Source organism: Ascaphus truei, chromosome 5 (genome assembly GCF_040206685.1).
Source record: "Ascaphus truei isolate aAscTru1 chromosome 5, aAscTru1.hap1, whole genome shotgun sequence".
Lineage (NCBI taxonomy): Eukaryota > Metazoa > Chordata > Amphibia > Anura > Ascaphidae > Ascaphus > Ascaphus truei.
The window spans coordinates 14143501-14155518 of NC_134487.1; the positions used below are offsets into that span (position 1 = coordinate 14143501).

Consider the following 12018-nt stretch of genomic DNA (forward strand, 5'->3'; position numbering starts at 1 on the left):
CTAAGTATACTGTTGGCGCTAAATAAACAATATACATATGTTCCTAAGTATATAGATGAAGAGAGTGGTCACTGTGGAGATGGGATATGACGTGCTTCCACAAGATAAGAATACAATACTGCAGCTCCGACTCGTCGGGATCCCCTTGTTATGTATTCATATTTTTCTCTTATATAGAACAATTTATACTGAGATTCAATCTGGGTTCACCCACTGCAAGGGCATTGTTCTTACCACTTAGCTACGTCTTGAGTTCTTATGCTGCTTTCTCCCTCTTGCTGTAATGCAGGATTCACATGAGCCTATGAGAGAACAAAAGAAAAAGAAGAAATCTCAAGTGGAGGCGGTTCCCACTGACCATTTAACAAATGTTGTCCGTGAAGAGCAGGAGAGTGTGCAAGACCTGAGCCTGCATGTTACCGAGGAGGACAGAGACGCAGTAACCTTGCCCGATAATCTCACCACTCTACCACCTAGCATTATACATGCAGAGGAACTCCATGCGGTCACCCAGACCACTGGAGATGCACAGGAAGAGTCAGAAAAGCACCACATCAAAAAGCAGAAGGAGAAGGTGAGCCGCGGTCTAGGGTTAGCGATGGGACGCGCGTCTTGAGTAGTGCAGGGGGAGGTGTGGCGGAGCGCAGCCATGACATCAAACGGCTGGCTTGCCCTCATTGGCTGAACCGTTGCCGTGACCAAACGCTCGTCCACCGTGCCAAAAGAAAATAATCTTGTATTTTGGCAAAGACGCCGACTGGGGCCTGCCCCATAGAGGGCTGTACTTTGTGTGCGGCCTGCACGCTGTTGCACCAACCTTGGACTCGGCCTAAGTGTTCTTTATCATTGCTGTATAGTTTTTGTCACTTTTCTGCTCACCATAACGTACTTGTGTGCAGAGTAGTGAAATATACCCATTTTATTTCCCAACCTTTCTGGGACACAAGTAGACTGAGACACGTTATTGAGTAACTAGTAATAGTTGTGGGGTTTTTTTTCTGCACATCAAGCTGTCCAAGAAGGAGCCCAAGAAGAAGAGTCGTCTGGAGAATGTGGCAGGCGAAACAAGGATGATGGACCTCATTGTGGAAGATATTACAGGAAGCCATGAAGACACAACACACAGTTCTGGAAGAGTCATCAGCGTTCCAGTACTAATAATTACAGAGCAGTTAACGTCTGATCGTGGAGAAGGAACAGACACCACCACTCGGGTTACTCTCGACACAAGTGCCATGCTGGAAAGCGATCGGATGAGCCAGGAAAAGGTAATGTCCACTATTATTAAATACTTTACAGAAAGCCAGTGATGTAATGGGACTCGCCAACAATATGCAGGAGTGCCATGGGATAACTGAGGCTATTCATTGATGGGAGAACCTGCCTTGCAATAAGTCTACATTTGTAGTCCAAGACTGTCCTACAATAAACAAAGGAGTCCCAATGCACATCCAATATGACAAATTATTTAGTACATTACTACAGGGATGTGCAAACGGGGGTGGGGCGCAACATTTTCTGGGGGGAGGGGGGGTGTTGCTTACTTTCTCTATGTGACCTAATCACATCTCTTGGGTTTAAATATCACCTCTATGTGACGACACTCAAATTTACTTTTCAACCCCCGACCTTACACCTGCTGTACAGACCAAAGTTTTTGAATGTCTCTCTGCGATATTATCCTTGATGGCCCTCCGCCGACTTAAAATGTCAAAAACAGAGCTCCTCATACTTCCTCCCAAACCTGGCCCTACTACCTCCTTCCACATTACTGTTGGTAGTACAATCATTCACCCAGTAGCCCAAGCACCCTGCCTAGGGGGTCACACTCGACTCCTCTCTCACATTCTCCTCTCACATTCAAAACATTTCTTAAACCTGTCGCTTTTTCCTACGCAATATAACAAAGATACAGGCAGTCCTCGGTTATCCAACACAATGCGTTACTCAAAATGGCGTTGGATAGCGAAACGTCTTAAAGCGAAACACGTTTTCCCATAGGAACACTGTTTAAATGAAAGGTTCCGTTCCTGAAGGCATTTTTAATGCTAAAATACTCAAAATATTTTACTCGGGCAATAAAATATGCAGCACACACATACATTATATAGGTTATATACTGTATTATATATAATATAACATAATATATCATGTAATTTAATAATATAATATATTATATAGTATAATATAATATTATATGATATATATATATATATTATATACACATAAACAACTTTGCAAAGCGTCGTAAGAGCGTTGGATAAGCCGTTTTGGCGTTGTAAAAATGAATATAGGTATGCATTGCATAGCGTTGGATAAGCCATTCGTTGTAAAGCGAAGCGTTGTAAAACGAGGACTGCCTGTACGCCCTTTTCTCTGTTGCTCGACTGCAGAAACTCTGACTCAGGCCCTCATTCTCTCCCGTCTCAATTACTGCCACCTCCTGCTGTCCGGCCTCCCTGCCTCTCACCTGTCTCCCCTACAATCTATCCCAAATGTTGCTGCCAGAATCATTCTACTATTTCCGAAATCTGTCTCTGCGTCTCCCCTGCTGAAATCCCTCTCCTGGCTTCCTATCAAATCACGCATCTCACACTCAATTCTCCTCCTCACTTTTAAAGCTTTACACTCTTCTGCTCTCCTTACATCTCAGCCCTAATTTCTCACTGTGCACCATCCCGACTCTTGCGTTCTGCTCAAGGATGTCTTCTCTCTACCCCCTTTGTATCGAAAGCCCTCTCCCGCCTTAAACCTTTCTCACTGACTGCCCCACATCTCTGGAATGCCCTTCCCCCCCAATACCCGACTAGCACCCTCTCTATCCACCTTTAAGACCCACCTTAAGACACACTTGCTTAAAGAAGCATATGAATAGCACCGTGGATGTACACTAATGGCGCTATATAAAGACATACATACATACATTACATACAGAGGCCCCGCGGTCTTGCCCACAACATTTAAATAAAATGCCGGTGGAGCACGCGAGGCCTCTGTAACTGCCTCTTACGTGCTCTCTGGCAGCTTCCGGCGATATGTCGCTATGACAATGCAGCGTCACATGACGCCGCGGGGTCAAATGGCAATGCGTTGCCTGTTAGAAAAGTCTTTGCGATGTAATACTCAGGAATCAGGTTCCTAGTTCAAATCAGCAGTCTTTTATTCAGCAAAGATACAGCATACTAGATACTTCTGCTCAGTTTAAGGTATCTGAAGGTAGAAGGTAGTATCTTATGCTTAACATTGCTCCCCAGTTGTTTGGTTTGATCACTGAAATCGGATTGGTGGGCAGAAGATCAGAGTGACTCACTGGCATTTTTGGATTGAATGGTTGAATGAGATGGAGGAGGAGGACTGGATGGTACGGTTGATGAAACCTTTCACTTGGCCACATCAAGTTATGAGTTCGGTTACTTAATGGCACAAAAACTGTGTGTTTAATTTAAGCAGCTACAGAAATAAAAATGATTGTAAAGTAAATTGTTGTCACTACAGCCAAAGGGCTAAAAAGGTAAAAGGCATAACGGTAAAGTTGTACTTATGTGCAGAGTAGATGTATTTCCATGGCCCGCCGGCAAGTTTCAGCCACGTGAACCAGTCAGTTCATGGTGAATGCAATCGCCCATATCTGTGTGCCGGCTACGGTGAGATCTAGTGATAGTCATTAGGACACCCAAGCCTTGAAGGGATTTAGAAAATGATTTCCGTTTGCTATTTTGACAGTAACAATATTTTTTACATTTATGTAAAATACAGTCGAATACTTTGCCGAAAAGTTTAATAATAAGCCCCTTTGACCACTGCATGCCTAAAATAGTCACTACACTTGTTCGCCTGTGTTCTGGCGTCGTAGGAAATAAAGGAGAGCAAGAAAGAGCAGAGGAAGAAAAATCGCGTGGAGACAAGAGTCAGGGATCGCAGTATGCCGACTGGGCAGGATTTACTGCAGGATATGGGACTGAATCAAACACTAGCAGAGAAGGACTCAAGTAAGAGCCCCCGGAGTGCTAACGTAGAGCCAAGCCAAAGAAGCCTAGACCAAGAGGAATGGAATGAGCACGAGAACAAGTCTTCATCCAACACACGCACTGTAACAGAAGAAACCCTGATGATGAGTGAGTGGAAGGTAAATGTTACCTTGATTGATCTGTTTTAATGTTGCATTTAACATATCACTTGGGTAAACCACAACCAATTCACAAATGCTCTAGTATTAATTGTGGTAATAATCAAGACAAGTACTGTACAGCAATGTTTATAGATTCTTCTGTTAGGGAGAGACAGAGCTGTATGTATGTGTGTGTGTGTGTGTATATATTTATATATATATACCTATGTAACGGGTTTTCCCCCCCCCAATCGCAGATACAGTGTGGGGGTACAGGGAACATACGGTGTTACCATAGGTGTGGTGCATTACCTGTTGGCTCACAGGAGGGCTGAGCTTCCGCCACGGGGAACCTGGGGCAATTATACTAGGGGTACTCACTTACAACGATGCAGCGCCTCCACCTGCGATGGCTCCCACCAGAGGGGGAGTGGTTCCTCGCAGGACAAACACAATAATCACATAGACAGCATGTATATTAACTAGTGACTTTACTAACATGCAATACAACACATCACATTCATAATTACCGGTGTCTCTCTCACGAGGAGACACTAACCGAGACGTCTCGCAGGACGCTTCCCCCAACACCAGGTGATTCCACCCAGTGTCCAAAGAACCCCACCCAATGTCCCGTACTCTTGCAGAGAGAGTCAATGGGTGACTGCGCAGTCACTATTAAACTAAGGGCCCGTTGGTGCACTTGTGTAGTAGATAGTACCTGCCGAGCACTCCCGTGCTCGGATCTCCAACTGGCTTCACAAAGGGTCAGACGTGTGAAGGTTCCGTCTGATCCTACACCGGACTCCTTGCACGCAGACCGCCAGGGGCGATCCGAACCTGGAAACAGTCTCTGCGGACCCCAACTTGGATCCGGACCTCGTAGCAGGAACCGCAGCGTCCGCTGTGTCCCTATCTGATCTACCCTACCGTGACAGGATCCCTAACATAGGACCTGTCCCTACAGCACTAAGTGACACGCGCTATACTATAGGCCGTCCCTATAGCACAGCAACCTGTAATGGCTTTGGGGAAAACTCCTAGGGGCCTACAGGGGTAATGACCTGTCCCACTCCCCTAACTCCTCCCAGCCCTGACTGTTACTACACTAATCCCAGCGCCTGCAGCAACAAGCTGTGACCCACTGGATGTGTGCAGCCAACGTGCTACACAACAAGGTGCCTGCCTGTCAGACCTCACAGCACTGACAGCCATGACTCTGACAAGGCAGCACTCTACACTAAGGGCAGCGTCCCTATCTGGGGCCTCCCTCAGCACTTACCCACTAACCTAGTGGGGAGTTGGGGCCTACCTGGGGTGTGGGTACCTATAGGGGTGCAGGAGCTGCACCCGCTCCCCACACCCTTCCTTCCCTCCCAGCTCCCCTGCTCCAACTGACTAACGTGGTGCAAGCGCGCGAAAATGTATCCAATCTGCAGGGACATCTTAAGCCCTATTGGCTCCCTGGCATCACGTGGGGCACGCAGAGGCTCATGGGACTCGTAGTCCCTGCTCAGAGCCTTCCCTGGTAGGCTAGGGCTTCGCGGGCTTTCTATCCACTGCCCTGCGCCTGCGCAAGCTATAGGGGGCTGCCGTGACTCTCTCACTACCTTCCCTACTCTCGCGCGACTTTTCCCTAGCTCTGGGGCCTTGCCTGCGCGATCACTGCGCATGCGCGAGTCTCTCTTCAATGGCGGCGCCCTCTTCACTAGCCGCCGGGACCCTAGCGACGCGACCGCGGCCTTAGCAACGGCCCGATCGCGTCCCCGGCAACCGGCCGCATGCGGGGGAAGACGCGCTGCTCCCTGCTCCGGCCCCCACCCTTGGAAGCAGCGTCGGGTCCGTCGACACCCGCAACCGCGCTGCAGAAGAGGAGGGGGGTCTCCAGGAGCCACGGGAGCTCCAGGCTACACCTATATACAGTCTAAATCCCACCTTCTAAAAGGATCTGTAAACTTGCCACGAGACAGGGACCACGTGTTAATAGGAGGAGAGTTGGACGAGAGTGTAATTATGTAACAATATAAAGATGATATAATATACAGATTGCATTTGAGACTGAGTTTCCTATTGCAGTGTTAGAGGTTCACATGCTGCATATATACAGTACTAGCTACGTTGGACCTTATGCTATAAAGTCTGATAGTGCTGGTTTGGTGCTATGACACTTTATAGAATAAGGCCCAATGTATGGGGCTGCCATCAATGTCCTGTAGGTGAAATTGCATAGATGTCTATAATAACCGGAACTTCCTGTATATAATAAATACCATCACCAAAGTGACCACACAGAGACAAATATCCATCACTTCAGCATGCTTTAAATAAAACACAAAAGCTAAAGAAAAAGATAATATTCACCTTTCATATTGCATAACTTTTCCCACATATTTACTGTGTGTGTGTGTGTGTGTGTGTGTGTGTGTGTGTGTGTGTGTGTGTGTGTGTGTGTGTGTGTGTGTGTGTGTGTGTGTGTGTGTGTGTGTGTGTGTGTGTGTGTGTGTGTGTGTATTAGGGTTGCCAGGTGGCTTGTCCAAAAATACTGGACACAATGGTGAAAGGTGCGACGCGCGCGAGAATCGTTGGTGGGGAAGAATGTTATTTATAAATGACCTGACTGTTATGTCATTTTTTCTAAATTTCACTCCAAGTATTCACCAATTTGCACCAATTTATATTCTATTTCGTAAAAAATCTGGGGAGGTGTCTTGGGAGGGAGCGTCCTTCCGAGGATTTTTTTTTAGGAAATAAGAATATGAAATAGTGCAAATTGATGGAAATTTGTGCATGCTTGACGTGAAATTTAGAACAAATGACGTAATGGTCAGATTATTTATAAATAACTAACATGCAATCATACTGTACATGGCGAGCAATACTAATCTTAATGCTCCTCACACAAATTCCAAGATTGTTGCACCCCCTCCTCATCCTCTCTCTCACCCCCATTGTCCTCTCACCCCTCCCTTCATCCTCTCTTACCCCCTCCCTTCTTCCTCTCTTACCCCCCATCCCTTCATCCTCTCACCCCCCTCCCTCCCTGTCATTATCAGTACAGTAGCTTTCAAATTTAGACTTCAAAATCCAGCTTTAAATTGCATATTGAATCATGCCATTGGATAAGTAACCTGCTCTGGCTTCTTGGGGATGATCTGTAAGTAAGGGTGCTGCAGAGATTGCAATGCTGCTGGGATGAGAGCTGAGTTCTGTAAGTAAGGGTGCTGCAGAGATTGCAATGCTGCTGGGATGAGAGCTGAGATATGTAAGTAAGGGTGCTGCAGAGATTGCAATGCTGCTGTGATGAGAGCTGAGTTATGGAGCATTTCTGAGAATTTACAATGCTGGTTATGTTTAATGGATCTTGAAAATGGGAAGACTGGTAGTATAGTAAAAGAAAAGTGAGGGTGATTGAGCAATTAAACAAAGTTGCCAGTACTGTATGTACTGTCTGTCACCACACAAACACACACACACTGAGACACACACTGAGACATATACACACACACTCACACTGAGATATTCACACACTCACACACTGAGGCACACATATACAGGCAGGACACAGACAAAAAGACACACACACACATACACACACACTGAGACACACACAGGTAGACAGACACACTGAGCCACACACACAGGCAGGACACTGAGACACACACACACAGGCAGGACACAGACATCGAGACTGAGACACACACACACACAGATAGACAGACAGACAGACACACACATACAGACAGGACACAGATAGACAGACACACACACAGGCAGGACACTGAGAGACACACACACAGGACACTGAGACACACAGACAGGACACAGATAGACAGACACACACACAGGCAGGCAGGACACAGATAGACACACACACACAGGCAGGACACTGAGAGACACACACACAGGCAGGACACTGAGACACACAGACACACACAGACAGGACACAGATAGACAGACACACAGGCAGGCAGGACACAGATAGACAGACACACATAGGCAGGACACTGAGACACACAGACACACACACAGGCAGAACACAGACACACAGACACACACAGGCAGGACACAGACACACACAGGCAGGACACTGAGACACACAGACACACACAGGCAGGACACTGAGACACACAGACACACACAGGCAGGACACTGAGACACACACACACACACACACACACACACACACACACACACACAGGCAGGACACAGGCAGGACACTGACACACACACACACACACACACACACACACACACACACATACACAGGCAGGACACTGAGACACACACACACAGCCTCACCTCTCTCTCTCTCTGCTACATGCTTTTCCTTCGCTCTTTGGCCCCACCCCCAGGCTCCTGCCACCTCCTAACTGGCTGAATTACACAGCAGCAACCAATCAGAAGCTGCCCAGCCCCCTAGCAGCAGCAGCAGCTCCTCTATCCCATGTCCAGTATTATCTCTCATATTTTACCGGACAGGGGAACCAAATACCGGACACCTGGCCGGTTCCATACCGGACACATGGCAACCCTACAAAAGTGTGTGTGTGTGTGTGTGTGTGTGTGTGTGTGTGTGTGTGTGTGTGTGTGTGTGTGTGTGTGTGTGTGTGTGTGTGTGTACAGTATGTGTTTTTGCACTTTCACCCAATATATTCTTCACATTTAGATTACTTTCTTTTGTGCCTGTAAGTCAGGTGTAGCCAACTCCAGTCCTCAAGAGCTACCAACAGGGCAGGTTTTCAGGATATCCCTGCTTCAGCACAGGTGGCTCAATCAGAGAGATTGCTCTGTGCTGAAGCAACGATATCCTGCAAACCTGACCTGTTGGTGGCCCTTGAGGAACTGAGCTGGCTGCACCTGACTTAGGGAGACCAAGTAAAGTTCACCTCCAGTTTTTAGTCATTGGGAACACATATTTCTAGGTTTGCCGTTGCATTGAACATAATAATAAAATAAGATTTCCTAACTTCTCCGCGTTGTAACTAAAGTAAAACAGTTATCATTTTCTATTTCTAGTTTGATAACGCCTCTGGGGACGGTGCTGCGGAAACGAGTGACCCAGAGCAGACAGGGTCAGAGGTGAGATGTCATTGCACTGTGACCTTTAATACAGTACATTGTAACTAATGACACCATCAAATACTCAGCTCTACAATAGGATACATATTAAGGCCCTGATTTACTAAGTGGTGCTACACTATGAGACTTATATATACTGGTGTACAGGTGACCCCTTGCTAGCCATGCAAGTGAATGGGTAAAATAACTTCCGGTGCCCGAAGGTAACGCACCGCCCCCTTTATATGGCCTGTAATGTGTTGGTCAAATATTTAATATCAAACAAGAAAGTTGAAGGAGGCGCACAGGAATCAGGAAGCGTACTCTGTGCTTATTAACATGTTCACAGCAGGTACATCCATAGTGACGTTTCCGGCCACGAAGCCCACTCCTCAGATTATCTTAATACTGTATAATGGGTGCAAGGCAGTGTTTTAAAACTTTTTTTTTGTTAAGGAATCTAAGTTATATGGTGAAATTCTGGGGAACCTCAACCCTCTCTAAGAGCGTGTCTGAGATCAGATGCATTGTAAGGAACCCCAACCCTCTCTAATAGCGCGTCTGAGATCTGATACATTGTAAGGAACCCCAACCCTCTCTAATAGCACCTGAGATCAGATGCACTGTAAGGAACCCCAACCCTCTCTAATAGCGCGTCTGAGATCAGGTGTGGTGCATATACCTGTAGGTTCACAAGAGGCCTGAGCCTCCGCTTGTTGGGAACCTGGGGTGAGTCCGTCAGCTCGATCTGATTTACAGCGCCTCCACCTGTGCAGGGTTCTAGGAATGTAGAAGGTTGCCTACACAGGACCCACATATACAATAAGTACATACACGGAGAATGTATATAACCAGTTTATATATATGCAGGAATAATACACACTTTAATACTACTCCCCCTAGGGGGTAACTCCACAGTCTATAACGCAGTCCAAAGTGTCTCTCACTCCACTAGGAGTGTACCTTCCACCCACCACCGTGTATCCCCACACCGTGTCCACAGGTAACCCCTTTGTCCCGTGGTCAGCGCTGCCACTATGTGAGGATATAAATATGAATAGGTGATTTGTTGGTGCACATAAGAAGGTACCTGCCGAGCGCTCCTGCACTCGGGCCTGCAAGCAACTTCAAAAAGGATCTGCCGCTTGGTGATCCCGTCTGTCATCCGGTGCGCCCTCGCACGAGGGTCCGCCAAGGGCGATCCCACCCTGGAGATAGTCTCTGTCTCTTTGGCACAGACTTGAGCCCAAGTCTCTTCTCGGGGAGCGCAGCGTCCGCTGTGTCCCTATCTAACACTGATACTAAAGTGACAGGGTCCCTAATCTAGGGCCTGTCCCTGTAGCACCACAAGCTGGGGAGTTCTGGACCTATCTGGGGCCTAGGGGGTTACTGGCCTAATGCAGTGGGTCACTGACCCCTGCACTCACCTCCTTCCCCTAGCTCTTCCTGGTCCTGACTGCCCTCGCTTCTCCAGCGCGCGAAATGTATCAATTCCTGTTCCTGCAGGGCAATCCTTCAGCCCTATTGGCTCCCTGGCGTCACATGGGGTGCTGCTGAGGCTCATGGGACTTGTAGTCCCTTCCCAGAGCCTTCCCTGGTAGGCTAGCGTTCGCGCGCTGCAACTGCGCATGCGCCACTATTCAGGGCCGCCGGCACTCACAGCGCATGCGCGAACTTCCGCAACATGGCGGCGCCCTGCACGGGAGCCGCCGGGGAGCACCGGAGCGCTCCATGCTCGGCCCCCACCCTCCAGATTGGCCGTCGGGTCTGCCGCTTGGCTCCGGCAGCACCCACCAACGATCTGGGCCACAGAGGTAATGGGGGTCGCAGGGCAACGAGGGGTGACCTGGCTACATCAGGAACCCCAACCCCCTCTAAAAGCGCGTCTGAGATCTGATGCATTGTAAGGAACCCCAACCCTCTCTAATAGCGTGTCTGAGATCAGATACATTGTAAGGAACCCCAACCCTCTCTAATAGCGTGTCTGAGATCAGATACATTGTAAGGAACCCCAACCCTCTCTAATAGCGTGTCTGAGATCAGATGCATTGTAAGGAACCCCGACCCTCTCTAATAGCGTGTCTGAGATCAGATACATTGTAAGGAACCCCAACCCTCTCTAATAGCGTGTCTGAGATCAGATACATTGTAAAGTGCTCAAAATTGCAGGGAACCCTTTAGGAATGCCAAGGGAACACTAGTGTAAGGTCTGCGGAAAGGGCTTAGTGCCCTGAAACGTCACTCTGGATGTACCGGCACAGAATAGTTCCTGTGTGCCTCCTTCAACTTGCTTGCTTGATACCACATTTTGGATGCAGCCTTGGGGCGCCAGGATCAAGCAGAGGGTATGCACCACTGGTAAATACTTTATACCAGCGTTTCCCAAATGGTGGGTCGCGACCCGGCACCGGGCCACGGCACCAAAATTGCCGGGTCGCAGCGAGGCTGGCCGCGCGGTGTCTCCCGTCCCCCCTGCTCAATTTTAAAAAAATGCCGGCGATTTCCCCCTGCGGTCCCGCGCGCTTGCGCAGGGCAAGCAGGGCCTGCTCCCTTCCTCCCCCCCCGCTCCCAACGTGGGACGGAGGAGGAAGTACCAGCTCCTCTGCGGCCCGCACGTTACGTGGGACGGAGGGGGAAGTTCAAGCTACTACTGCGGCGTGCTTCCCCCCGCAGCCAGCTTCCCCCCGCAGCCAGCTTCCCCCCGCAGCCAGCTTCCCGAGCTCACCTCCCGTGGCACCCCCTCCTGAGCCCACCTCCCGTCCCGGGCAGCAGGGGATATCGGGGGCAGCAGGGGAAAGCGTCTGGCTGCAAGGTAAGTCACCCCACCCAATCACTGCCTCCCACCCAAGTGC

General features: G+C 48.7%; 1 protein-coding gene across 1 annotated transcript in view; it reads left to right on the top strand.

The window, feature by feature from the left end:
- Positions 1-12018, top strand: part of LOC142494625 (uncharacterized) — a 439963-nt gene that overhangs the window by 199000 nt on the left and 228945 nt on the right. The window contains exons 66-69 of the mRNA XM_075599056.1: positions 290-574; positions 1011-1268; positions 3854-4126; positions 9125-9187. Coding sequence (XP_075455171.1) covers positions 290-574; positions 1011-1268; positions 3854-4126; positions 9125-9187 — 879 coding nt within the window. The remainder of the gene's footprint in view (positions 1-289; positions 575-1010; positions 1269-3853; positions 4127-9124; positions 9188-12018) is intronic.